At 48.6% G+C, this 23,514-nt stretch overlaps 1 protein-coding gene across 1 annotated transcript; it reads left to right on the top strand.

The window, feature by feature from the left end:
- Positions 1 to 1,436: 1,436 nt before the first annotated feature.
- Positions 1,437 to 22,687, top strand: P3H4 (prolyl 3-hydroxylase family member 4 (inactive)). Its single transcript, XM_060281474.1, has 8 exons — positions 1,437 to 2,128; positions 10,155 to 10,304; positions 14,102 to 14,273; positions 16,342 to 16,470; positions 17,822 to 17,967; positions 18,668 to 18,751; positions 21,146 to 21,290; positions 21,819 to 22,687. The coding sequence occupies exons 1-8, from the start codon at positions 1,532 to 1,534 to the stop codon at positions 21,836 to 21,838; spliced, it is 1,443 nt and encodes a 480-aa protein (XP_060137457.1). The 5' UTR covers positions 1,437 to 1,531; the 3' UTR covers positions 21,839 to 22,687.
- The last annotated feature ends 827 nt before the right edge of the window (positions 22,688 to 23,514 follow it).

Below are 23,514 nucleotides of genomic sequence, written 5' to 3'. Positions count from 1 at the left end.
TTTTGTATTCTGCCTGCCAAATCGTAAACTGGAAAGAAGAAGAGACTATTGAAATACGCTCCACCGGGCTGTGGCTTTCAAGCAGGAAGGGGCTAAAAAAAACTATGCTGCCTACCATACCTTAAAATAAGGGACAGATGGGAGCTCTGTACATCATGCCAGGAACTGGAACCACGCTTTGCCCTCAGACAATACAAACTCTCTGACCTAGTTTTCAAGTTCCTATTAAGAGTGCAGCAGAGGACTTCGTCCATCTCTTTCCTGGAGTTTAGAATCAGTGCATTTTTCAAACTGACATTTTTTTTCCATCCAGAAACTATTAAAAAGCGAGATCAAGGCAACATCACAGCCACATATTTGGATGGCTGCTGCAGAAAGCAAAGAAGATGCAATTCACAGACTTTCTCTGGAGGCAGCGAGCCAATATGTGTGCCCGTGTGTGTGTGTGTGTGTCTGTCAGAGGGTTGTTGTTGGTTGTTGTTAAAATTAAATACCCTGCCCATCCGGCTGGGTTTGTTAGTAAATCCGACCCTATTAAAAACACAATGTGGTGCCCCCGCCCAATGTTGTTGGGATGCCAACTGTCCCATAAGCCCCAGCCAGGAGAGCCAATGGTCAGACATGGTGGTCACCACACTAGATACCCTGACTCAAAGTATTCCAGGGGCTCAAATCTTTGTTAGAATTTGTCCAAACTTCCCCATCCCCCCGCCAAGCAGTTGTTTGTGGAGCTGTCCATCTTGAATATGGCAGCAGCTTTCTGAGCTCGCAAACACGTTTTTTGAACCCCATCCACTGAGCTGGAACAACAGTCTAAAGTTTGTAAAAACTTTAAAAGCAGGAAATACTGTGTGTGTGTGTGTGTGTGTTGCCCATCTGACTGGGTTGCCCCAGCCACTCTGGGCAGCTTCCAGCAAACATAACATTAACAACAATTAAAACTTCCCTATTCAGGGATTCCTACAGATGTCTTCTAAAAGTCATATAGTTCTTTATCTGTTTGTAAGCCTCTTCCTTTAGATTTTGGGTTGACAACATTGCTGTTGACCTGCTTTTCCCTGGCTGTTTTTAGCTTGCTTGTTGTGTTAGGCTGTGGTGTAACTTTGCATTGCATCTTTGTCATTCATACACATTGTTCTGAATTTATTGGGGTACAAATACTGTATTATCTATCGATCCGTCATGAATGATGCCTGCAGGAAGATAGGTCTTGGAGAAGAGAACCTTGGTCTCTTCTCCCACAACAAGCAACGTCAACTCGCTAGCTTCTGGGATGCCTCAGTTCAGGGCGCGGGATCATATAGTGTTGAGCGGCCTCACTTTTTCCATAACTCCAGCCCTACTCCTGGAGGAAGAAACTGGTGGGCGGGGCCCACAACTTATCCCAGGCCGCACTAAGACCCTGCGGAATCCGCCTGGGCTCTCCCGCGCCGCCTTCTTTCCTTCCCCCTGCTTCCCGGAGACTCCCGATGGGCCTCCAAGCGGCTGGGCAGCAGCTCTCGAGCACCGAGCCGCCGGCTGCGCGGGCGGCATGGAGCGGCGAAGCCGGGGGCTCCTGCTGGCTTTCGTGCTCCTGGCCACGGCGGCGCCTGAAGGCGGCGCGCAGTATGAGAAGTACAGCTTTCGCGGCTTCCCCGAAGCCGAGCTGATGCCTCTGCAGAGCGCCTACGCGTACGCGCTAGAGCAGTACGAGGCCGAGAACTGGCGGGAGAGCGTCCGCTACCTGGAGGCGAGCCTGCGCCTCCATCGCCTGCTCCGGGACAGCGAGGCGCACTGCCACAAGGAGTGCGCCGGCAGCGAGAAGTTTGGAGAGGGTGCTGTTTTTGGAGAGCCTGCAGAGGGCGTCCAGGGAGCCTCGGCGCATGGAGAAGAGGCGAAAGGCGCCGCCGCTGCTGCGCTTGGCGAGGGCGCACGGCCCGGCGCGGACTTTGGAGAGCCGGCCGGGGGCGCGGCGGATGAGTGGCGCCGGGAGATGGAGCTTTTCGGGCTCGTCCTGCAGCGCGCCTCGTGCCTGCGGAGGTGCAAGCGCAGCCTGCCCGCCTTCCAGCTCAGCTACCCGCCCGCAGACACCCTGCGCGACTTCCAGCGCCGCACTCCTTACCAGTACTTGCACTACGCGCTCTTCAAGGTGAGCGGGGCGCAAATGGGGAGCGCGCGCAGGGGGGCGTCTCGAGGCTTCCTCGGAAACGATGTCAATTAATTGCGATTTAATCAAAATATTAATTAATTAAAATCACTTTTAAACCTCTATATATAGAGAGAGAACAACTTCTAAGCGGCATACAAAAATAATATAAAAAGTATATCGTAGTAGACAGCCTGAGCTCAGTTGGTTTGAGCACAGTACTGATAATGCCAAGGTTCCAGGTGCGATCCCCGTATGGGACAGCTGCATATTCCTGCATAGCAGGGAGGTTCGACTAGATGATCCCCAAGATCCCATCCAACTCTACAATTCTATGATCTAAATCAGGCATTGGCAAACTCAGCCCTCCAGATGTTTTGGGACTACAACTCCCACCACCCCTAGCTACTAGACTAGTGGTCAGGGATGATGGGAATTGTAGTCTGAAAAACATCTGGAGGGCCGAGTTTGCCTATTCCTGATCTAAATATTGTAAGCATTGTAAGAAGTATTAATGGTTCCCAGAGGTGGTAGACTGTCCAGTGTGTTTTAGTAAAAGCAGAGGCAGGACATCTGTTTCCAGTGGGCAGAAATACAGGAAAGAATAGTCCTGAGATGATACAGTGTGCCTTTCTTTCCCTGTTGACTACAGAGAGTTCCCAACCATCAGATATTAGGCAGAAAAAGTTTCTAGACAAAGGGAGTTCTTTCCAGATGCGGGTTTTCACATCTCTTCCTCTGGAGACAATGCATTTCATTAAAAGATGCCACCGCAGAGGATCTAAGGGCCTTCTCAGTACTCTTGTGTTCCCAGAACCCCTTCAATATTTCTAAGAGCAAAATAAGCTTCTGTTCGATCTCCAGGTTTGCACCGGAGCCTCTTTCTCAGTTAATGTTTCCATAGCTTCTTCGGATCTGGGGTTCAAAGTGACCAGTAGAAAACATCCAAGGCCTGTTCCTTCCGCCAGCCCCTCCAGTGCACATCAGGGGACCTTATCTACGGGTTGCTTCTCATTTTATGACCTTCCTTCACACGCTCCAACCAACTGAGCTATCCAGCTTTCAGGGAAGGTGCTTTCCGCTATGCAAAGATACTGAATCCTGCATGTGGAAAGGTTACTGTGTCAAGGAACTATAGCCAGTTCGTGTCCCCTGAATGAAAAACCCACTTGTGTGATTTGTTTCATGTAGATTTCCCTCCCAGAGCACCACACTTCATGATCTTCACAGGCTATGATTCCTCAACACGTGTACACACACCGCCAAATGAATGATCAGTATGTGTTACAATTAAACAGTACAGGCTCACAGTTCGGTGGTACCTTGGTTCCCAAACGGCTTAGGGGTCGAACAAGTTGGCTCCCAAACACTGCAAACCCAAAGTAAGTGTTCCGGTTTGTGAACGTTTTTCAGAAGCCGAACCTCCGACGCGGCTTCCGCTTGAGTGCAGGAAGCTCCTGCAGCCAATCAGAAGCCGCACCTTGGTTTTCAAAACGTTTCATGAGTCGAACAGACTCCCTGAATGGATGAAGTTTGAGGTTATGGAAGTTCGAGGTGTGTGCTGTTTCCCTCTGAAAACATTCCTTTGCTTGGGTCCCTTTGAGCAGGTCAAGAGCAGGAGACGGAACTGCCTCAAGCAGGACCCCCCCCCATCAACCCCACTGCTCTCAGCACTCCCATCACTTGGTAGTACCATAGCGTGAAACAGTCACCTCCTCTGACAGCCTTCCATTTGGGAGGCTTCGCAACAATCTGCAGATGAGGAGTTTGTGCTCATTCCTACGCGCTTTCCGTGCTGGGATTTTTGTGAACTGTGAAACAGTGTGGTGTGTGCATCTAATTCCTGATCCCTGCTTTCCAAACCCGAAAGGTGTTACATTGCCAGTGAGGAAACTGTTCACTTCCTCCTTTGCTTTGCCTCTTTTTCCTTCTCTCTGCCCCCCCTCCTCCCAGGACCCTTTCCCTTTTAAGTAACTTAATCCTGACAGCCTGGCTCTTTAAATCTGGGCCTCCAGGAGGAGAGTTGGATGAGCAAAGCAGTGCCTTTTGCCAGCAGCTTCTGGTCTCTCCTCCCCTTCTCTTTCTTCCGCCCCCCCCCCCCAATCTCCTTCACCAATGAGGTAGCCTCCCCTGGCTTTCCTGGAACAGAGGCATTTCAGATGCCACGTCCCGCAGCTTTCAGACTCCTGGAGGAGGTGGACACTATTGCCGAGAGATGATCAGATTCACTTCTGATCTTCCCTGGACTTCTTGTTCCTTGGCTGCCTCCTCTTGGTGGAGTTTCCAGGCTGTTTAACCCTTTGTCTGTCTACCAAAGTGATGCTGGGAAAGCAGCTAGACTTTTGGGAAGATGCCACATTTTGGTGTACTTTTGGGCCTGGGGGTGTGCTCTGCAACATACATCACATGGTCTAGACTCGCAGGGGTGGCCAACTCCCAAGAGACTGCGATCTACTCAGAGAATAAAAAACTGGCAGTGATCTATCCCCTTTTGGGGGGTTCAGGTCAAAGTTAGTTGTTGAGCTTTTTTTTTTAGGAAGGAGGCAGGCCCATTTTTAGGGGGTTCGGGTCAAAGTTGTTGAGTTTTTTTCAGGGAGAAGGTAAAATGTTGAGCTTTTTTTAGGGGAGCCACAGTTGTTCAGCTTCTTTGGGGGGGGGAGCCAATGATCTACCAGTGATCTAACGCAGACGTCCAGTGATCTACCAGTAGATCACGATCTACCTGTTGGACATGCCTGGTCTAGAGGAGTCTGGAGATGTGGTGGGCTGTTATCAGGAGGGCAGTAGGCCTCATTGTGGGTTGCTGGGGGGGGGGGTCCCACAATGTCTCTCCTATCCAGGTTTCCTGCTGGAAAACGCACAGGTGGGGGGGGTTGGATTGTGTTGCCTAGTATTAGAAATTAGTGACTGGCGCAGGTCCAGTTGCGACCCCGTGGAGATCTTTGAATGCCAGGTTGGCAACTGACATCTCCATCTAGCTGGCCTCTCCAGCTCTCTTAAGCAAGTAAGTGGAAGAGCTTATTTATTGCATTTATATCCAACCCTCTTCTCCAAGGTGTACATGGTTCACACACACCAGTGAATCTCTACAACGACCCTGCAAGGTAGGTTAAGCTGAGAGGCAGTGACTGGCCCAGGGTCACCCAGTGAGCTTCATGACTGAAGTGGGGATTTGAACTCTAGTCTCTCAGGTTCAAGTCTGACACTCTAACCACTACACCACACTGGCTTCCTAGAGTAGTTCTGCTTTGGGACAGCTATATTAAGTAAGTAGGTGAATAAATATGGGGAAAGCAAAAGGAAGAAGGCTCTGAATTTTTATTTTTTCTTTGAAACTTGAATTTGTTTTATTCTGGATTGCTTTATTTGAGGTTTTAATGTGTTGTAAACTGCTTTGAGATTCCCCCCCTTTAAAATAGAAAGTGGTATAGAAAATCATCATCATCACAATGCAAAAAAAAAAAGGTGCCTAGGCATTCTGCTGTGGCGACCGCAACCTAGGTTTATTTATTTTTTAAAGTAATTTTTATTTGGTTTTACAAATTCATTCACACAATTGAAATTCTTGCAGATATTAAAATTAAAACAAGATTCTTCTGAATCTTAGGTCTTCCCCCCTCCATTCCATGGGTTCTTTCAATACCTTTGTCAACTGCATATTATAAATTCATCCAAATTACAGTCCCCCATTGTGTCCAAAGTCTTTGTAACATTGCAAGAGTTATTTAAATCTTGCCAAAGAGTTAAAGCATTTACAGCAGGCATCCCCAAACTGCGGCCCTCCAGATGTTTTGGCCTACAACTCCCATGATCCCTAGCTAACAGGACCAGTGGCCGGGGAAGATGGGAATTGTAGTCCGAAACATCTGGAGGGCCGAAGTTTGGGGGTGCCTGGTTTACAGTGTTCTTTTAAATACAATCTATATTTCTCCCATTCCCTGTTGGAAGTTTTGATCCTCCCGATTTCTGATTTTCCCGTTCAGTCTTGCCAACCCTGCATAGTCCAGCTTCATAGGCATCTTGTCATCTTTCCAACTCTGGGCAAGCAGCATCCTTGCAGCTGTAGTAGTGTACATAAACAGTCTTTGCAATTCCTTCAAAGGAACCGAAGGAACTCAAGGGAAGTAACTCAAGGGAACTCAAGGGAATACCACTGTATTCTGCTCTGGTCAGACCTCACCTGGAGTACTGTGTCCAGTTCTGGGCACCACAGTTCAAGAAGGATACTGACAAACTGGAACGTGTCCAGAGGAGGGCAACCAAAATGGTCAAAGGCCTGGAAACGATGCCTTATGAGGAATGGCTTAGGGAGCTGGGTATGTTTAGCCTGGAGAAGAGAAGGTTAAGGGATGATATGATAGCCATGTTCAAATATATAAAAGGGTGTCATATAGAGGAGGGTGAAATGTTGTTTTCTGCTGCTCCAGAGAAGCGGACACAGAGCAATGGATTCAAACTACAAGAAAGAAGATTCCACCTAAACATTAGGAAGAACTTCCTGACAGTAGGAGCTGTTTGGCAGTGGAATTTGCTGCCAAGGAGTGTGGTGGAGTCCCCTTCTTTAGAGGTCTTTAAGCAGAGGCTTGAGAGCCATATGTCAGGAATGCTTTGATGGTGTTTCCTGCTTGGCAGGGGGTTGCACTGGATGGCCCTTGTGGTCTCTTCCAACTCTATGATTCTACGCAACCTAGGTTTCAGGTGCCATTTGACAATCAGCTTATATATCTGACCACTGCTCTCGCCTCTTTGCTGCTGACCTTTGGGGAGGACTGTAGCTCAGAGATTTGCAGGCAGAAGGTCCCATGTTCTGTTTCTGGCATCTTGAGGTGAGACCTCCGGCATCTTGAGGTGAGACCTCCTACACACATAGCTGATGCTCTGCCTCTCATCTGTGACCCTTCTGATTCAAATTAAGCCCCTTCTGCTGTCCACCCGCAAAGTGTATTCAGAGGCCCCATGGAGGTATGTTGGAAGGGCAGGGTACCATGGGTGGGGCCCCTTCTCCCTTGTATTCCTGGCCTCATTGCCAGTACAGTTGTACCTTGGAAGTCGAACGGAATCCATTCCGGAAGTCCGGTCAACTTCCAAAACATTCGGAAACCAAAGCGCGGCTTCTGATTGGCTGCAGGAAGCTCCCGCAGCCAATCGGAAGCCCCGTTGGAAGTTCGACTTCCAAAAATAGTTCGCAAACCGGAACAGTCACTAACATTAGAGAACTAAGCTGTTTGAAAACCAAGGTGCAGGTGCAAATGGGACTTTTAAAAACCAGGTCGTATAATGGCCTTTGTAAAGTCAGGTTTACTACTATTGGAAAGAACTTAGGTTTTTAATACTTTACTTTAAAAAAACACCCAGTTTCCAGACTTCATTAGAAACGTCCTCTCTATAAAAAAAAACTTGCTCCGGAAAATTTGCAGAGATACATTTTTTTAATGCGAGGGCAGAATTGGCTAAAGAGAGGGGTGTTTTAGACAGGTGAGGGCAAAAGAAAAAGGTTTTGAAAATCCGCATGTCGCTTCCTGGTGCCACCAAATCGCCTGGAGGAGAATCTAAGAAAACCAGCAGAGATAGTAGGTTGTCCCTGTGCTCTCCCGCACCCTGAATACCAATGACAAACTTAGTTGGTCTCTAAGGTGCTACTGGAAGAAGAAAAAATTATTTGTTTCGACCCTGAATACAGTAGCTCCTTTCTTCCCTCTGGAACAGATGAGATGCTCCCAGTGGTGAGCTTTCCTTCCCACGTCATCACCCTGGCATTTGACACCATGATGAGAACAGCAGGCATGAACAGAAGTTAGTGGAACTTTTCAGATGAGAGAGAGAGAGAATGCAACTATTGGTGGCAAATGTGTTTTTTAACTTCAAGTGTTGGCACTGAATGGCAGCCTGGCAGTTCTGTGCTGCTGACTCAGAGGCTTTTAGTTACTCTAATGCAGGCATGTCAAACCTGCGGCCCTCCAGATGTTTTGGCCTACAACTCCCATGATCCCTAGCTAGCAGGACCAGTGGTTGGGGAAGATGGGAATTGTAGTCCAAAACATCTGGAGGGCCGCAGGTTTGACATGCCTGCTCTAATGGGTACGGAAGTCTGCTTTTTAAAATTCCAAGTTTCCGCTGAGCACATAGGTAGGCAAGTCGTTATCTCTTTTTCTATAACTTACTTTTTAAATGTTGCGTCTCAGGTTTCACCGCCCACATGATCTCACTTTTGTTCCAGATAATGACTGCTATGTGATCACACTCCATTAGTATTTCATGAAGAGTGTAACATTCTTTCTTCCTTTCCCCCCCTCTTCCCCTGCCCCCAAAGGAAAGACCCAGTTTCTAGGCCAGGCATCCCCAAACTTCATGGGAGTTGTAGGCCAAAACATCTGGAGGGCCGCAGTTTGGGGATGCCTGTTCTAGGCCGTAAGCCTTGGCTCCCGATCGCCTTGGGAGTTAAATATTCCGGCTCCCGAATGATCGAAACCTGGAAGTGAATGTTCCGGTTTTCGTACATTCTTTTGGAAACGGGGCTTCCTGCAGCCAATCGGAAGCTGCAGTTTGGTTTTCGATCGTTTCCGAAGTCAAACGGACTTCCGGAACGGATTCTGTTCGATTTCCGAGGTACGACTGTATTTGCTTCTAGACCAAAGACAGCCCGACCTCCCCTTCAGGAACGAATGGAGATTAGTTGTGTACTGAAGCTAGCAACAATATTTTGTATGGAAAAAATAAAAAGGGGACCAATTGTTTCGAAAACATTTAGGTAAATTTCAGAAAAATAAGGATCTAGGGCAGGCATCCCCAAACTTCGGCCCTCCAGATGTTTTGGACTACAATTCCCATCTTCCCCAACCACTGGTCCTGTTAGCTAGGGATCATGGGAGTTGTAGGCCAAAACATCTGGAGGGCCGCTGTTTGGGGATGCCTGATCTGGGGCAATGCAATTCCACAAGTGCACACACAATCCCTTGCAGTCTGCACTTGTTTCAAAGAGGGTGTAAACTGCATAATATTTAGTGAAAATTTTAAAAACTTTGTTCCAGTCCCTAGTTTTAAGAACCACAATTGCCTTTGCATAGGTCACGCCAGTTGGGGCTAATGGGAGTTGGAGTCCAATAACATCTGGAGGGCCTTAAACCAGACACCCCCAAACTTCAGCCCTCCAGATGTTTTGGGCTACAATTCCCACCATCCCTGACCACTGGTCCTGTTAGCTAGGGATCATGGGAGTTGTAGGCCAAAACATCTGGAGGGCCGCAGTTTGGGGAAGCCTGCCTTAAACCATATGTCTTCAGGTGGTAGGTTAGCATCTCTCACTGAATGACGACCTGATCTAATCCTGATCGCAACAGCAGCATTGCCATGTATGGTAAAATAAATTTGGATGTGGGTCCACACCAAATGCATGTTAGGGCCCTGGGTCTGGAAAGCATGAAACCCTCTGCTTGAGCTACTTTCCCTAAATGGACATAAATCTGACATCAGGACATAAATGGACATAAATCTGACATAAATCTGACATCAGGAACCATAAGACTGAAAAACCAGTAGGAGAACACTTCAATCTCCCAGGACATTCTATACAAGATCTCAAAGCAGCTGTTTTATTACAGAGAAATTTCAGGAACAGACTGGAAAGAGAAGTTGCTGAATTGGAAATCATTACCAAGCTTAAAACCATGGAAGCACCTGGGATGAATAGAGACATCGGATTCTTATCTCATTATGCATGATCAAGCTCTCTTTAGCACCTCAGCCCAGGACTAATTGCAGCCATCAGCAGCCATTAACACCCATCTCCAGGTTTACCACTCCCATCAGCCCACCACCCATTCCCACCCACCCCCACCACCCTCTGTATATATATAGGGTCTGACACTTCTGTTTCTAGTGTATCTGAAGAAGTGTGCATGCACACGAAAGCTCATACCAAAATATAAACTTAGTTGGTCTTTAAGGTGCTACTGAAGGAATTTTTTTATTTTGCTTCGACTCAGACCAACACGGCTACCTACCTGTAACTACTTTCCCTTGTTTTCTTTAGGCAAATAAGATTGAAAAAGCTGTGTCGGCTGCGCATACGTTCCTGCAGAAGAACCCCAAGCACGAGATGACCCAAAAGTACATGAACTATTACAAAACTATGGTTGATGTGGACGAATACCTCATAGACTTGGAAGCACAGCCCTATGAGGTAAATGGAGCGAGGGAGGTTTTCAGGGGTGGCTGGGAAAAGAGGGAGCTGATTTCCTGGAGCGGGACCACGGTCGGAAGCAGGGTGGATTTGATTTAAATCACGATTTAAATCACTAGTCAGTAAGGCTTGATTTAAATCATAGTTTTCTACATAAAGACTAATTCTTGCTGGTATAACTTTAATATGCAAGTAGATGAAGATTTTTAGAATAACAACTTTTCATATTAGTTTTTTATCCCCAGTTTAATAGGTTAATCATTCATACTTGGACATACTTGTACTGTTGTACTTAGGAAGGAGAAAAATAATCATTACCTTAATAATAACAATTTAAATAGATTTATTCAACTGAAACAATAACATTACAGCATATGTTATTTGCTTCAACAAACATCCATGTTTGTTAACTAATTTGGCTAAAAATAAACAATATATATATATTTTAGGAAACTTAGACTGTCAGCCCAGCCTACACATGAAAAACTTAAATACTGTCCACTCCAAACAATCAGAAAAATATTGTTTCTATTCTATTCACTGAACTTCTTGAAACTTAGCACTGAAGGGGTTGTTTCTGTATTCATAGGTTTGTAGAACAATAGGGTTAAGGTCTTTTTCTCAACTCTGTTGATGTTATAACATTTTTGCTGTGAAGAAGAGGCATGTGATCTCTGCTGAGTCAAATTCAGTTTTGAGAACTGCAAAAGTAAACCAAGCATCTGTGATAATATCTTGTAGGCAGAGAAACTGCCCAATAATCTTACAAAAACCTCTGGAAGAGCATGACATTGTGAATGGATTAATGGAATTTATTTACCCCCAAAATTAAACATATAGAACCTTATTCTACATAATTAAAAAACTAATCTTTATATCATGATGGAATAACCTTTGGATGGTAATATATTTTCCTCAAAAAGCATTTTATTTTTAAAAATCCGATTTAAATAAAAAAATCTGATTTTTTTAATTTATTTTTTTAAAAAAATTATTGATTTTTATCCACCCTGGTCGGAAGCCTTATAGGAGAGCTCCGAAAGTCTCCTGGACTCCAGCTGCCATCATCCCTGGCCACGCTGGCTGAGGCTGATGGGAATTGGAGCCCCAACAACATCCAGAAGGCCTCTAGTTTCCCATCCCTGCCTTAAAGGTCTTGGATGTACAAGGGGGCAAAGAATCAAGTGTTTTTGTGGCAGGCGAATGGTGTCCATTGTTATGGAGGGTTGGGCCTGCTGGTTTCAGCAAGCCTCTGAGGCAGGGGTCCCCAGACTACGGCCCGGGGGCCGGATGCGGCCCAATTGGCCTGCCAATCGGCCCGCGACGACCCCCGCTGTCCGCCGCCACTCGCTCTTATGGCGCGCAGCGCGGCAGCGCTCTTCCGGGTCGGGGAAAAAGCGCCGAAAATCCTTTGTGCGCATGCGTATGGGCCTCTCCCGACCCGGAAGAGGTCATTTCTGGTGCACTTCTGGGTCTGGGGAGGCCCATACGCATGCGCACAACGGATTTTCGGCACTTTTTCCACCCTGGAAGCGCGCTGCTGCGCCAGTAAGTGCCCGTGCGCATGCGCACGGGCGCGCACTCCCCCGTCCGCCAGCCCGCACAGGCGCGCACTCCCCTGTCCTCCGGCCCGCCGCGCGATCGGCGCGGTGGGAACCGGCCCAAACGCCGGTAAGTCTGGGGACCCCTGCTCTGAGGGCAATAAGAAGGCTGGACCAATCTGTAGTGCTTGTCTGGCTGGAAAATGAACAAAATTGGGAGCTGGATAGAGTTGGGTGTGTCAAGAACCAAGAGAACATTTTTCCCCCGCCCACAAGTGGCGGAAGCACAGGAAGGCAATTTGATACTGCAGAATGATGGTTCATTCAATAAATGGATCCCACCCACCCCAGCTTAATATGACAGTGGACTTGGGTGCCTTTATTCAGTTTTGTCAAAAGCTGTGTTCCATACAGAGTCAAGTTGTTATCCATCTACAGTATATTTCCTTACGTTGGCTAGAATCTGTCTTTTTCTGAAACTCTGAAAAGTAACCCTGGACCAAGAAAGCTTGAGTTAATATTTGGGGAAAACACTATAGAAGGTGCTTAAATGTCACTGTTAGTTTTTGAAGAACCCAACTCTGAGAAGTTAGAATCCAATGAACATCTGAGACCTAGAAGGCATCATTAACCCTTTCCATGTGGAGGCAAGAGTGTTGAAAGGGGGCTCAGAGGTTGCCGTTCCCTCAATTCCCAACTACCAAGAGAGCCTCCTCTGTTGATCTTAACACCTGAGAAGGTCTGTTAGGAAGAAGGTTGTCATTCAGATATTATTATTTATTGAATTTGTTTACCGCCCTATACCTGGGGGGTCTCAGGGCGGTTCACAGAATAAAATCAAGATATAAAACCACAAAGTACATAATAAAAATAAAAACAACAACCCAATAGCCCCCACCCCAAAAAAACACATTTTAAAAGGGTGTAGGACAGGCATGCCCAAACTCGGCCCCCCAGATATTTTGGGACTACAATTCCCATCTTCCCTGACCACTGGTCCTGTTAGCTAGGGATGATGGGAGTTGTAGTCCCAAAACATCTGGAGGGCCGAGTTTGGGGATGCCTGGCATAGGATGTAAATATTTGGGATCTAAGTCTAAGTTTATCTATTTGCTGTGTTCTGTATGCTGCAGATGCCTTCAAAATGTCTCATAGGAAATGGTTTGTGAATGAAATCCTATATAATAAAGTCCCTGTGTCTCTGCGTCCAGTATTCCCTGTGTCCACGCTACCGCGCATGTGCCCCACGGACCCAGGGATTGGACGCAGAGACTGGACGCACGCACTCTCTCTCCCCCCCACCCCTCTGCCTACCGTTTCCCTACCGGGGCAGTGGCGGCGACCTGAGGTGAAGGTGGAAGATGGGTCCGTGTGGCAGCAGCCTCTAGCAGCAGCGCCGCCTCCGCCTGCCTTAGAGACCTGCGAGTGAGGGAGGAGGAGCAGGAGGAGGCGGCTGAGGAGGCGCCAGCCTGGACAAGCCCCACGCGGAGGAGTCAGCGCGGAGGGGGCAGCTGCGGCTGCTGAGAGCCCAGGACACTCTCATGCGGTGCTGGAGGCTGTGCTAGCGGGCCGCTCCCAGCGGCGGCCTCCATGGGCGCCTAGAGGATCCCCGCCCCCTCCCGCCGCCGCCGCCCCGGCTTCGGCCCCGTGAGAACCATATGCGCCCCCAGATCCACCTTCGTCACCAGCCTCCGTTGTTCTGGAGAAGGAAGGAGGCGGAGGCGGCGACGGTAACAGCAGCAGCGGGAGCAGCCCGGCCCGAGCGTGCCTCACCATCCCTGGCCTCTGCCCATTCTGAGCTCCTCACCCTCAGGGGGCGGGGCTGCTCCCGCTGCTGCTGTTACCGCCGCCTCTGCCGCCTCCTTCCTTCGCCAGAACAACAGAGGCTGGTGACGAAGGTGGCTCCGGGGGTGCAGCACCCGTTTACTTAACGGGCTGAATGACACTAGTATAGAATAATATATATGTGTGTGTGTGTCGAAACAATATTTTTTTATTTTGTTTCAACTACGTCATACCAACACGACTACCTACCTGTAACTAGATATGTGTGTGTGTGTGTGTGTTTATCTTGTGCAGTCCGCCTTGGAAGGCCTTTGCACTTAAAAATGACAACCTAAACATATTTTAAATTCAGAAAAAGGAAGAAGGCTCAATGGCGCTTCACCCTTTTATGGCCATTCCTTGTTAAGTTCCAGGTCTGTGGGCTTCTTTGTTCAACCTGACCTGCCCAGTCTCCCTCCTCCCTGTTTTCAGACTGTTTTTGTGCGAGCGGTGAAACTTTACAACGCTGGAGATTTCCGGAGCAGCATTGCTGACATGGAGCACGCCCTGTCTCAGTACTACAAGGCCTACGAAAGCTGCTTGACTGGCTGCGAAGGCAGCTACGAACTCCGTGAATTTAAGGATTTCTACCCCGCCATTGCAGGTGAGGGCGCTGGGGAAGGGGCAGCCATTAAGGGTAAGGGCAGTGATAGCTGCCATCACAACAAATGAAGGCCACTGAGGGAAGGTCAGCCATTACTCAGGTAGGCATGGCAGTCTGTCTTTGTTCTATTCTGAGCTCTCATTAGCCTGGTGGTTGTTTCTGGTGGCGTCCAGTGTGGTGCTGTGGTCTAAACCACTCAGCCTCTTGCGCTTGCTGATCGGAAGGTCGGCAGTTTGAATCCCCGTGACAGGGTGAGCTCCCATTGCTGTGTCCGAGCTCCTGCCAACCTAGCAGTTCGAAACCAACGCCAGTGCAAGTAGATAAATAGGTACCACTGCAGTGGGAAGATAAATGGTGTTTCCGTGTGCTCTTGTTTCTGTCACAGTGTTCCGTTGCGCCAAAAGTGGTTTAGTCATGCTGGCCACATGGCCCGGAAAGCTGTCTGTGGACAAATGCTAGCTCCCTTGGCCTGAAAGCGAGATGAGCGCCGCAACCCTATAGTCGCCTTTGACTGGACTTAACTGTCCAGGGGTCCTTTACCTTTACCTTTTACAGGCATCCACAAACCTATGTGTGATCATTCATTCTTCTCATGGTAAACCAGCGGTCAGCAACCTTTTTCAGCCGTAGGCTGGTCCACCGTCCCTCAGACCAGGTGGTGGGTCGGACTATATTTTGAGGGGGGAAATGAGCGAATTCCTATGCCCCTCAAATAACCCAGAGATGCATTTTAAATAAAAGCACACATTGTACTCATGTGAAAACACCAGGCAGGCCCCACAAAAAACCCAGAAATGCATTTTAAATAAAAGGACACATTCTACTCATGTAAAAACATGCTGATTCCCAGACCATCCGTGGGCCGGATTGAGAAGGCGATTGGGCCGCATCCGGTCCACGGGCCTGAGGTTGCCTACCCCTGTGGTAAACTATGACTTGGTCCAAGGTCTCAACTTGGCTCCGTCCTTTGAGAGAGCTAAATGGGAGCCAAACCCAGACATATCCAAGGAAAGTGGAAACTGGGGCGGAGGGGTAGGTATGGGGAAGTATACCAAGGCTTCCAGAAAAGTGGGGAGACTGTTACAACTGCATACATTTGCCTTTTTGAGCAAATAGAACGTTACCGCTGAGCAAGCATGCGTAGGTGTCAGGCGGCAGAGGATCCGACCCCTTCAGCAGGAGGACACCAAGAACGGATAAGACAAGGAAAAGTTCTTACCAGCTGCTTTTTATTCAATATTCACAGAGAGAGGCTTGGAAATGCAGCCTCTTGGAATAATGGTATTGCCCTAAGTGAGTCTCTACTCCCTTCCTCTCTCATGTGTCACAGCTACAGGTGCTGAAAAGTGCCATCAGCCTTTGAGCTCTTTGTTCTCCTACTTTCAATGCTTGCTGGGTTCTTGGGGGGGGGTCTGGAATGCTTTCTAAAGACACTGTGTCCATCAGCTGTCGCCCCTCTGGTGCTTCTTCTTCTTCCTCCTCCTCCTCTTCCTCTCCCATTATTTCCCAGCTTTCCCCCTCATCTACCTCTGAGCTGTGACCTCCCTCAAACCCCTGTTGTGATTCTGAACTTCTTCTCTGGAAGGGTCAGGCTGGGGAGGTGGTCTCCACCATTCCTCCTCTGCCCAGTCCTTGACAATAGGACCAGGTTGCAGGAGACAGTGCCACAAATGGTTATGAAAGGTGATAAAATCTCTGAAGCTTCCTAGCTACCTGGCAACCATCAGTTGGTATATATCAGGGGTGGCCAACTCCCAAGAGACTGTGATCTACTTAGAGTTAAAAACCGGCAGTGATCTACCCCCCTTTTTGGTGTTCAGGTCAAAGTTGTTGAGCTTTTTTAGGGCGGGGGAAAGCTCCGTTTTTGGGGGGGTGCAGGCAAAAAATTGAGCTTTGTTTAGGGGAGTCAAAGTTGTTGAGCTTCTTTGGGGGGAGCCAGTTATCTACCAGTGCTCTACCACAGACGTCCAGTAATCTACTGGTAGATCAGGATCTACCTGTTGGACGTGCCTGGTATAGATGTTTAACCCTGTGGATTCCTTCCTTCCCTATCCACCCCTCCATCCAGATCACTTTGTCGATGTCCTGCAGTGCAAAGTAGACTGCGAAACCGACTTGATCCCAAATGTAGGCGGCTACTTTGTGGAGAAGTTTGTGGCCACGATGTATCACTACCTTCAGTTCGCGTACTACAAGTGTGAGTCCTCAGGGTTGGGGAGGAATGGTGCTTCGGAAAGCAATGTTGGTCGGGTAGCTGGCTACTGGCAGATTGTTGTGGAATTCTCTAGTTTAGGATCTGGCCAGTATTCCCTCTTCTCCTCGCCCCTATCCCAGGGGAGAGGTTTCTTGTCCTGCGCCCCACACACTCCATTTCAATCTGCGGAACTGGCACTGTTCCAAGTACCAAAATGCTCATTCTGCACTTGTAAGGAATTGATCTTTTCAGTGTGGCAACATCTACACCTTGGAACTTCCACCCTGCTACTTGATATCAGGCAGGCACCTTCACTGTGCCAAAAAATTTTTTTTAAAAAAACCTGGCTTTTATTTTTTAAAACTATTTTTTTTATCAAAACAAAAACAACAGGAAACAATCACAAGAAAATATTTTCACCCATGTTAAATGCGTATATGAGAATTTATTCTGTCGCATTAACTGGCTTTTTATTATTGTAATCTTTCTTGTAAGCCGCTTAGAGGTTTTACTGCAATGAAGCAGTACAGTGGTACCTCGACATCCAAATGCCTCGACTTCCGAAGGTTTCGACTTACGAAGTCGGCAAACCCAGAAGTATTTTCACCGCATGCACATTCTGCGCCTGCGCAGAAGTGCAAAAGCGTGCTTCGCGCATGCGCAAAATGGATGCTTCGACATCCGAAGGTTTCGACTTACGAAGAGCGCCGCAGAATGGATCGCCTTCGTAAGTCGAGGTACCACTGTATATTTTAAGGGGGGGGGGACACAAAAATATCACCCAAGCCACAGAATGCCACCTGCATAACAGAAGATAGAAATAGTCCACCAGGTTGATCAAATTCCTAACATCTTGAGAGAATTAAAATTTCATATTCCTCCACTCATTATGGCATCCCAACCTCTCTGATGCTTTTGCAATTCCCAGAGTGGTTTAACAGTCGACCCCTGTGTCCATGGAACTCTGGGAAGTGCAGTTCTGCTAAGGAAATAGGGTTCTCCTGACAGCTCTCAGCACCGTTAACAAACTCCAGTTCCCAGAATGCTTTGGCTGTTAAAGTGGTATAATAGTGCTTTAAACATATGTTGCAGATATAGCCACAGTTGCATCTAGGTGATGTCATAGACTGAGACGGTGCCGGGGGTGGGGGGCGGGAGCATTGGGTAGGGCCAGCTGGGGCTAAAATTACTTTGGGGGCTAGATCTGGCTCACAGCATGCCAGTTGGCCTACAGGACATTTTTATCCCTGTCTTTCTCTTCTCCCTCACTCCTTCACCTCGCTCCTAAATGATGTGTATTATGACTTATTTATAAACTCTCTCTCTCTCTCTCTCTCTCTCTCTCTCTGCACAGTGAATGATATCAAGAATGCCGTGCAGAGTGTGGCCAGCTATATGCTCTTTGACCCTGGGGACGAGGTCATGCAGCAGAATCTGGTCTATTACCGCTTCTATCGTGAGCGGTGGCACCTGGAGGAAGACGACTTCCACCCACGGCCGGTAAGGGGGCTGCCTTAAGGAGTAGCCTATTGTAGCAAAACCAAATGTACATCCGGTTTCCGACATCCAGCTGTCCTGGGAAAGCTGGCAGGCCAGATATCCCAGAGAATGCTACCCCTTGGTATTAAAAATATAAGAGTGGCTGAGGCAACCCAGCCACATGGGCTGGGTGTAAATAATAAAAATTATCATTCTATATTAAATTAGAAATTGTGCAACCTACTATGGATTGTTACACACATTCTGCCCATTTTTTTCTGCTTCCTCTTGTCACGGGGAGGGCCAAAGATCACCCCCACTGGAAACCTCGCAAGCCCCTTTGGAGATTTCACCAGCTGTCGGCTCCAGACTTCCAAGCCATTCAGTCTCGAAGCTTCCTCCCTTTTAAAATGAAAGCTAAGATCTGGGGTTCTGTGCTCAGATGTGCAGGGCCCAGAGCTGCATTAACAAAGCGGCTGGGAAAGTGTTTTCATGCCTAGGATTGTAGAGTTGGAAGGGAACCCCTTCCAGCGCAGGAATCTCTTTCCCAAAGTGGGACTCGAACCCGCAGCCCTGAGATTAAGAGTCTTGTGCTCTGCCTATGGAGCTTATCTCCTTGGTGGGCAAAGCCTCTTGTCATGTAGCTGAGGGGGGAAGAAGGGGCCTCCTTTCCCACCCTACTTGCCTCCCCTACAACGACTGACTTCTGTCTCCTTCACAGGAGGCCTTGCGCTATCACAACCAGACATCTGCGCAGAAGAAGCTGTTGGAGTTTGCCAGGCAGTATCTCCAGCCAGACGATGAGGTGAGAGGCCACGAGGCCAGAGGCAGAATGATGTGGTGGCTGCTAGGATGCTTCACGAGAGAGGCCCAAGCTCATATCCTGGCTTTCTGGGTGGCTTGGGGCCAGACACACACACTTGGTCTCTCTCTAATGTGAACCCAGGGATGGGCAGCCTCCAGCCCTCAGGGCCTCTCCATTTTACCCACCAGGCTGTTTTGGCCAAGCCATGCCTACCTGTCAGCGACGAGAGGCAGGTAAAGGCGGGGCCAAAAAGGCAGCTGCAGGAACAGCTGATCAACTGACCTCACCTACGCCACAGGAAGATCAGTAGGACAGGAAGGTGATAGGCCAGGCATTCCCAAGCTACGGTTCGCAGACCACTAGGGCTCCATGAGCTTCATTCAGGCGGCCTGTAAAAAAAATACAATTTAATGTGGTTTCAAATCATGCAGAATCTAGCCCAGCACTTTACAGTTAAATAAAATATGAAATAAAAGCAGGCATTCAATTATCTTGTTCCAAAACGGGAGAGGGCATAGGAAAAACAAGTCCTGCAAACCAGCAAAGTTTGCAGATCTGTTGTGGTAATCATCCAATCAGATCTATCAAGGTGTTGGATATTATTTACACATGGGACTATACATATAAAACTAATGTGGCCTGCAACAGAATGCCGTAGTGTGAAGTACCGTTCAGGAAGACAGGCATGCCTTCTCTAAGTTATTCCCTTTCTCCTCCTCCTCTTCTTCTCTCTCACACACATTCTCCATGTTTCTTCAAATTGGGGTATTCCAAAGGCAGCTGAGACCTCTCTTGAGGCTCGATGGTGCCATTTTGGCCGCCTGAGTATCAGCACTTGGAAAATGAGTTCACTATTAGCGTAAAGGATACAGACACAATCATGATTTCACTGCCCGTGCATCCAGAGAAGCCAACTCCTTTGAGTCTTGCTCATCTCACAAACATCTGTAAACGGTCTTGGGTGATTTGTGGACTTCTTACTTTACATAAAGGAAATGCTAGGACCCAGGTGGGGCTGTGGGTTAAACCACTGAGCCTAGGGCAGGGTCCCCAAACTACGGCCCCTGGGCCGGATGCGGCCCAATCGGCCTCCCAATCTGGCCTGCGACGACCTCCGCCGCCCGCTGCCGCCGCCCGCTCTTACAGCGCGCGGCGCGGCGACGATCTTAAAAATCGGCAAAAAATCGCCGGAAATCCTTTGTGCGCATGCGTATGGGCCTCTCCCGACCCAGAAGAGGTCATTTCCGATGCACTTCCGGGTCGGGGGAGGCCCATACGCATGCGCATAAGCGATTTTCAGCGATTTTTTCCCCGCCCATGTGCGTGTGTGCATGCGCACGGGCGCGCACTCCCCTGCCCTCCAGCCCGCCGCGCGGTTGGCACGGCGGGCACCGGCCCACTGCGCGGTAAGTCTGGGGACCCCTGGCCTAGGGCTTGCTGATCAGAAGGTCGGCGGTTCAAATCCCTGTGACGGGGTGAGCTCCTGTTGCTTGGTCCCAGCTCCTGCCAGCCTAGCAGTTCGAAAGCACGTCAAAATGCAAGTAGATAAATAGGAACCGCTACAGCGGGAAGGTAAACGGCGTTTCCATGTGCTGCTCTGGTTTGCCAGAAGCGGCTTTGTCATGCTGGCCACATGACCTGGAAGCTATACGCCGGTTCCCTCGGCCAAGAATGCGAGATGAGCGCACAACTCCAGAGTCGGTCACGACTGGACCTAATGGTCAGGGCTCCCTTTACCCCTTTACATTTACCTACTTTACATAAAGGAAATGCTAGGAACGTTGTTTTGTTTTCTAATTGATTATAACTTGGTACAGTGCTACCTTTTTTCCTAAAAAAAGAAAGGAAAATGTTGGCAACCTTGATTCGTAGATAATGTTTTGCTATAAATATATAACTCCGCTCATCTATACAGTGGTACCTCGGAAGTCAAACGGAATCCGTTCCGGAAGTCCGTTCGACTTCCAAAACGTTCGGAAACAAAGGCGCGGCTTCTGATTGGCTGCAGGAAGCTACTGCAGTCAATCGGAAGCCCCGTCAGATGTTCAGGTTCCAAAGAACGTTCGCAAACTGGAACGCTCACCTCCGGGTTTGCGGCTTTCAGGAGCCAAAACGTTCAATTTGCAAGGCGTTCAGGATCCAAGGTACGACTGTAGTAGGAGGCGCCAGCTCAGTTCCAATCAACCTCCACCTTGCCACAGCTTCTGAGATTACATCAGGCATCATGCGTGTGATTTGAAGACTGTTTTGACAGTCATATAGACTGGAAACTTGGAGGGTGGTAATCTTTTGATGCTGGATTCTATGCCCAGTTCCCTCACTCTGTGGAAGCAGCACATACTCAGCCCTCTCAAGCTGTTCTGTTTTTGTGTGACATGTTCTTTCCTCCCTCAGGCGGAGGTGAACGGTGGTGAGGAGAAAGCAAAGGATCCGGCTTTGCCATCAGATACCGAGTTTGAGGGGATGGGTGACTACGAAGAAGGATTTTTGTCCCAGTGGTGGCAGGAGCCGAAATCGAAAGGCGACAGGGCTGACCAAGGTTATTAATAGCAACGTTGAAGGGCTGGACCTTTCTCCCTACTGTGTGGCTTGGTCCTGTGTCCACACTCCTACCCTCCCTCCTGCATTCCTTCACAACCCCTTCCTGTTTGGCATTGTGTCCCCTTCTCCTATCTGTGTCTCCAATGTGCCGCCTCTGCTCCCATCCATGTGCGTCTGTCCAGCCGTTCGCCTGCCAATGATGCTAAGCTTGGCTCCGGAGCTCAGGCAGCTCCCAGAAGGCATTGCAAAGAGCGTTTGTAGGATAGGAAAGGAGAGAGCTGCAGCGGCTCCCCGGTGGGTTTGTGCCGATTCTCCTGCATGCCCCGCCCCTTCCTCTTGCTTCCGAGTTCTGAAGCTGGCAGGTGGACTCTTGTGCATGCTGCATGGATCCTGGAGGGGGCAGCAGTGAGCACGCGCATCGTGGCATGACTTCTCTGGAGAGTGCAAACAGCATTTTGGCAAGTATTCGTGCCCCTGCAAAGACAAAGGAAGGACTCCTTTAACGCACTGTGTTCTTTGTTCACAGAGACAGAGGGGCTCGAATGAGCGGTGTGGTCCCTACATCCTCTGTAGGTGAGGGGTGTGTGTTCTGATTCCTTGCGCCCACCAGGGTTGAAGTGGGCTGTCTGGAACCGGCAGATGTGCCCCTGATGGTGTTTCAACAAAATCCCTGCCTTGGGAACCTCACCCTCCAGGCCCTTGTTTAAGATTCTTCCAAGGCTGGGGGGGTGTTTCTACCTCCCAGTACCTCCTGCATAGAACTTTCCAGTCCACCCCAAACGCAACTGGGGTGCCTCTGAGCCAATCCAAGATGCTGTGTTTTGTCCCATGGTGCTTCGCTTCTAGGAGAGCCCTGCTTTGTAACAAACTTCCATGCAAAAGTGGCAGAGGTGACCGGCACAGCGCCTGCTTCTGATTTCATCCTGGGCTCTGCCAGTGTGACCTCAGATATGCTGGGAGCCAGTGACTTTGGCTATTCGGGCAAACGCACACACACACACACACACACACACACACACACACACACGGTAGTGATCTATGCAACTGGTTTTTTTTAGTGCCACTGATTTCCCAACGGGACCAAATGTAAGCCATTGACCCTTTCCTCACAGAACATTGGCTCTCTTAAGAACCAGGCTCCCAGCATGCATTGCTCTGGTTTTGCCTGGTACTGACTGTTCGGACATGTCAGCTCCCTTCTGACATGGTTCTAAAACAGAGCGATAGGTACGTTCAAATTGGCTTGTCAAGTGCCTTTTTAAACCTCACAGAGTTGCCTTTGTAATGTTGTTGTCAATTAATTTAATTTGTTTTGTTTTTCCTTGCATTGTACAGATTTCTTTTTGTTACAATTTTAGCTGGATTTTAATAAAATACCTCCCAGTTCTTTCATGACTTGTCTTCTGAGTGTGTTGGTTCTTTTTCTTTTTTAAAGACCTATTATCCAAGCTCTGCAACCCTTTACCTTCTCATGGCTTAGAGAAGAGCTTCCTCTCTAATTCTTTTGAGGGGGTGAATTCTTTCTGAAGAAGTGTGCATGCACACGAAAGCTCATACCAAAACATAAACTTAGTTGGTCTTTAAGGTACTACTGAAGGAATTTTTTTATTTTGCTTCGACTCAGACCAACACGGCTACCTACCTGTATCTAATTCTTTTGTGTGGCAAGTCAGTGGAGGTTTCGAATCAGAGTTTTTCCTTCTCCTAGATGGGCTCCCTTCCCAGGTTGACGAGCCCCATCTGCCCCTCACATCCCTCTATGGCACTTGCAGAACCCGCCTCCTTGACCGTTGGGCCCACGATTGGTCTAATCCGCTCAATCAACCGGAGGCTGTTTTCACATGCAGGTGAAGTCGCTAACTCACTGGAGCTTTGAGACCCATCAGCTACCCTCACCTGGTTTAGTCGGCCTTTCGGAGTCGGGACAGCTTGAAGGTTGGAGCTGCCATTTATATTTCCCCTAATGCCCCAGCCGCTGTCTCACTCCAGGGCATTGTGGGAAATTTGAATGGCAAATTCGCCTAGTGATGGACTCTGCCAGGGCACTGGGCCACGGCTCCGAACAACTGCTCAAAAAAGCCACATACTGACCCCAGTATGTACATACACTTGTATGTACGGTACTAAGAATTAGTGTTATTTTCTTCTGGTATTTGGTGGTGGGCTTTGGGTCAGGTCATGTGCATGCCTCAGTAACAGGGTTTGCCTGTTGTTTCAGTAGG

This window comes from Zootoca vivipara, chromosome 13 (assembly GCF_963506605.1).
Source record: "Zootoca vivipara chromosome 13, rZooViv1.1, whole genome shotgun sequence".
Taxonomy (NCBI): domain Eukaryota; kingdom Metazoa; phylum Chordata; class Lepidosauria; order Squamata; family Lacertidae; genus Zootoca; species Zootoca vivipara.
This window is presented reverse-complemented; position numbering and strand designations above follow the sequence as displayed.

Coding starts and splice junctions, on each gene's coding strand:
- P3H4 (XM_060281474.1), top strand. CDS start 1,532: ATGGAGCGGCGAAGCCGGGGGCTCCTGCTGGCTTTCGTGCTCCTGGCC. Junction 2,129..10,154: donor TGCACTACGCGCTCTTCAAG/GTGAGCGGGGCG, acceptor TGTTTTCTTTAG/GCAAATAAGATTGAAAAAGC. Junction 17,968..18,667: donor ACGACTTCCACCCACGGCCG/GTAAGGGGGCTG, acceptor TCTCCTTCACAG/GAGGCCTTGCGCTATCACAA.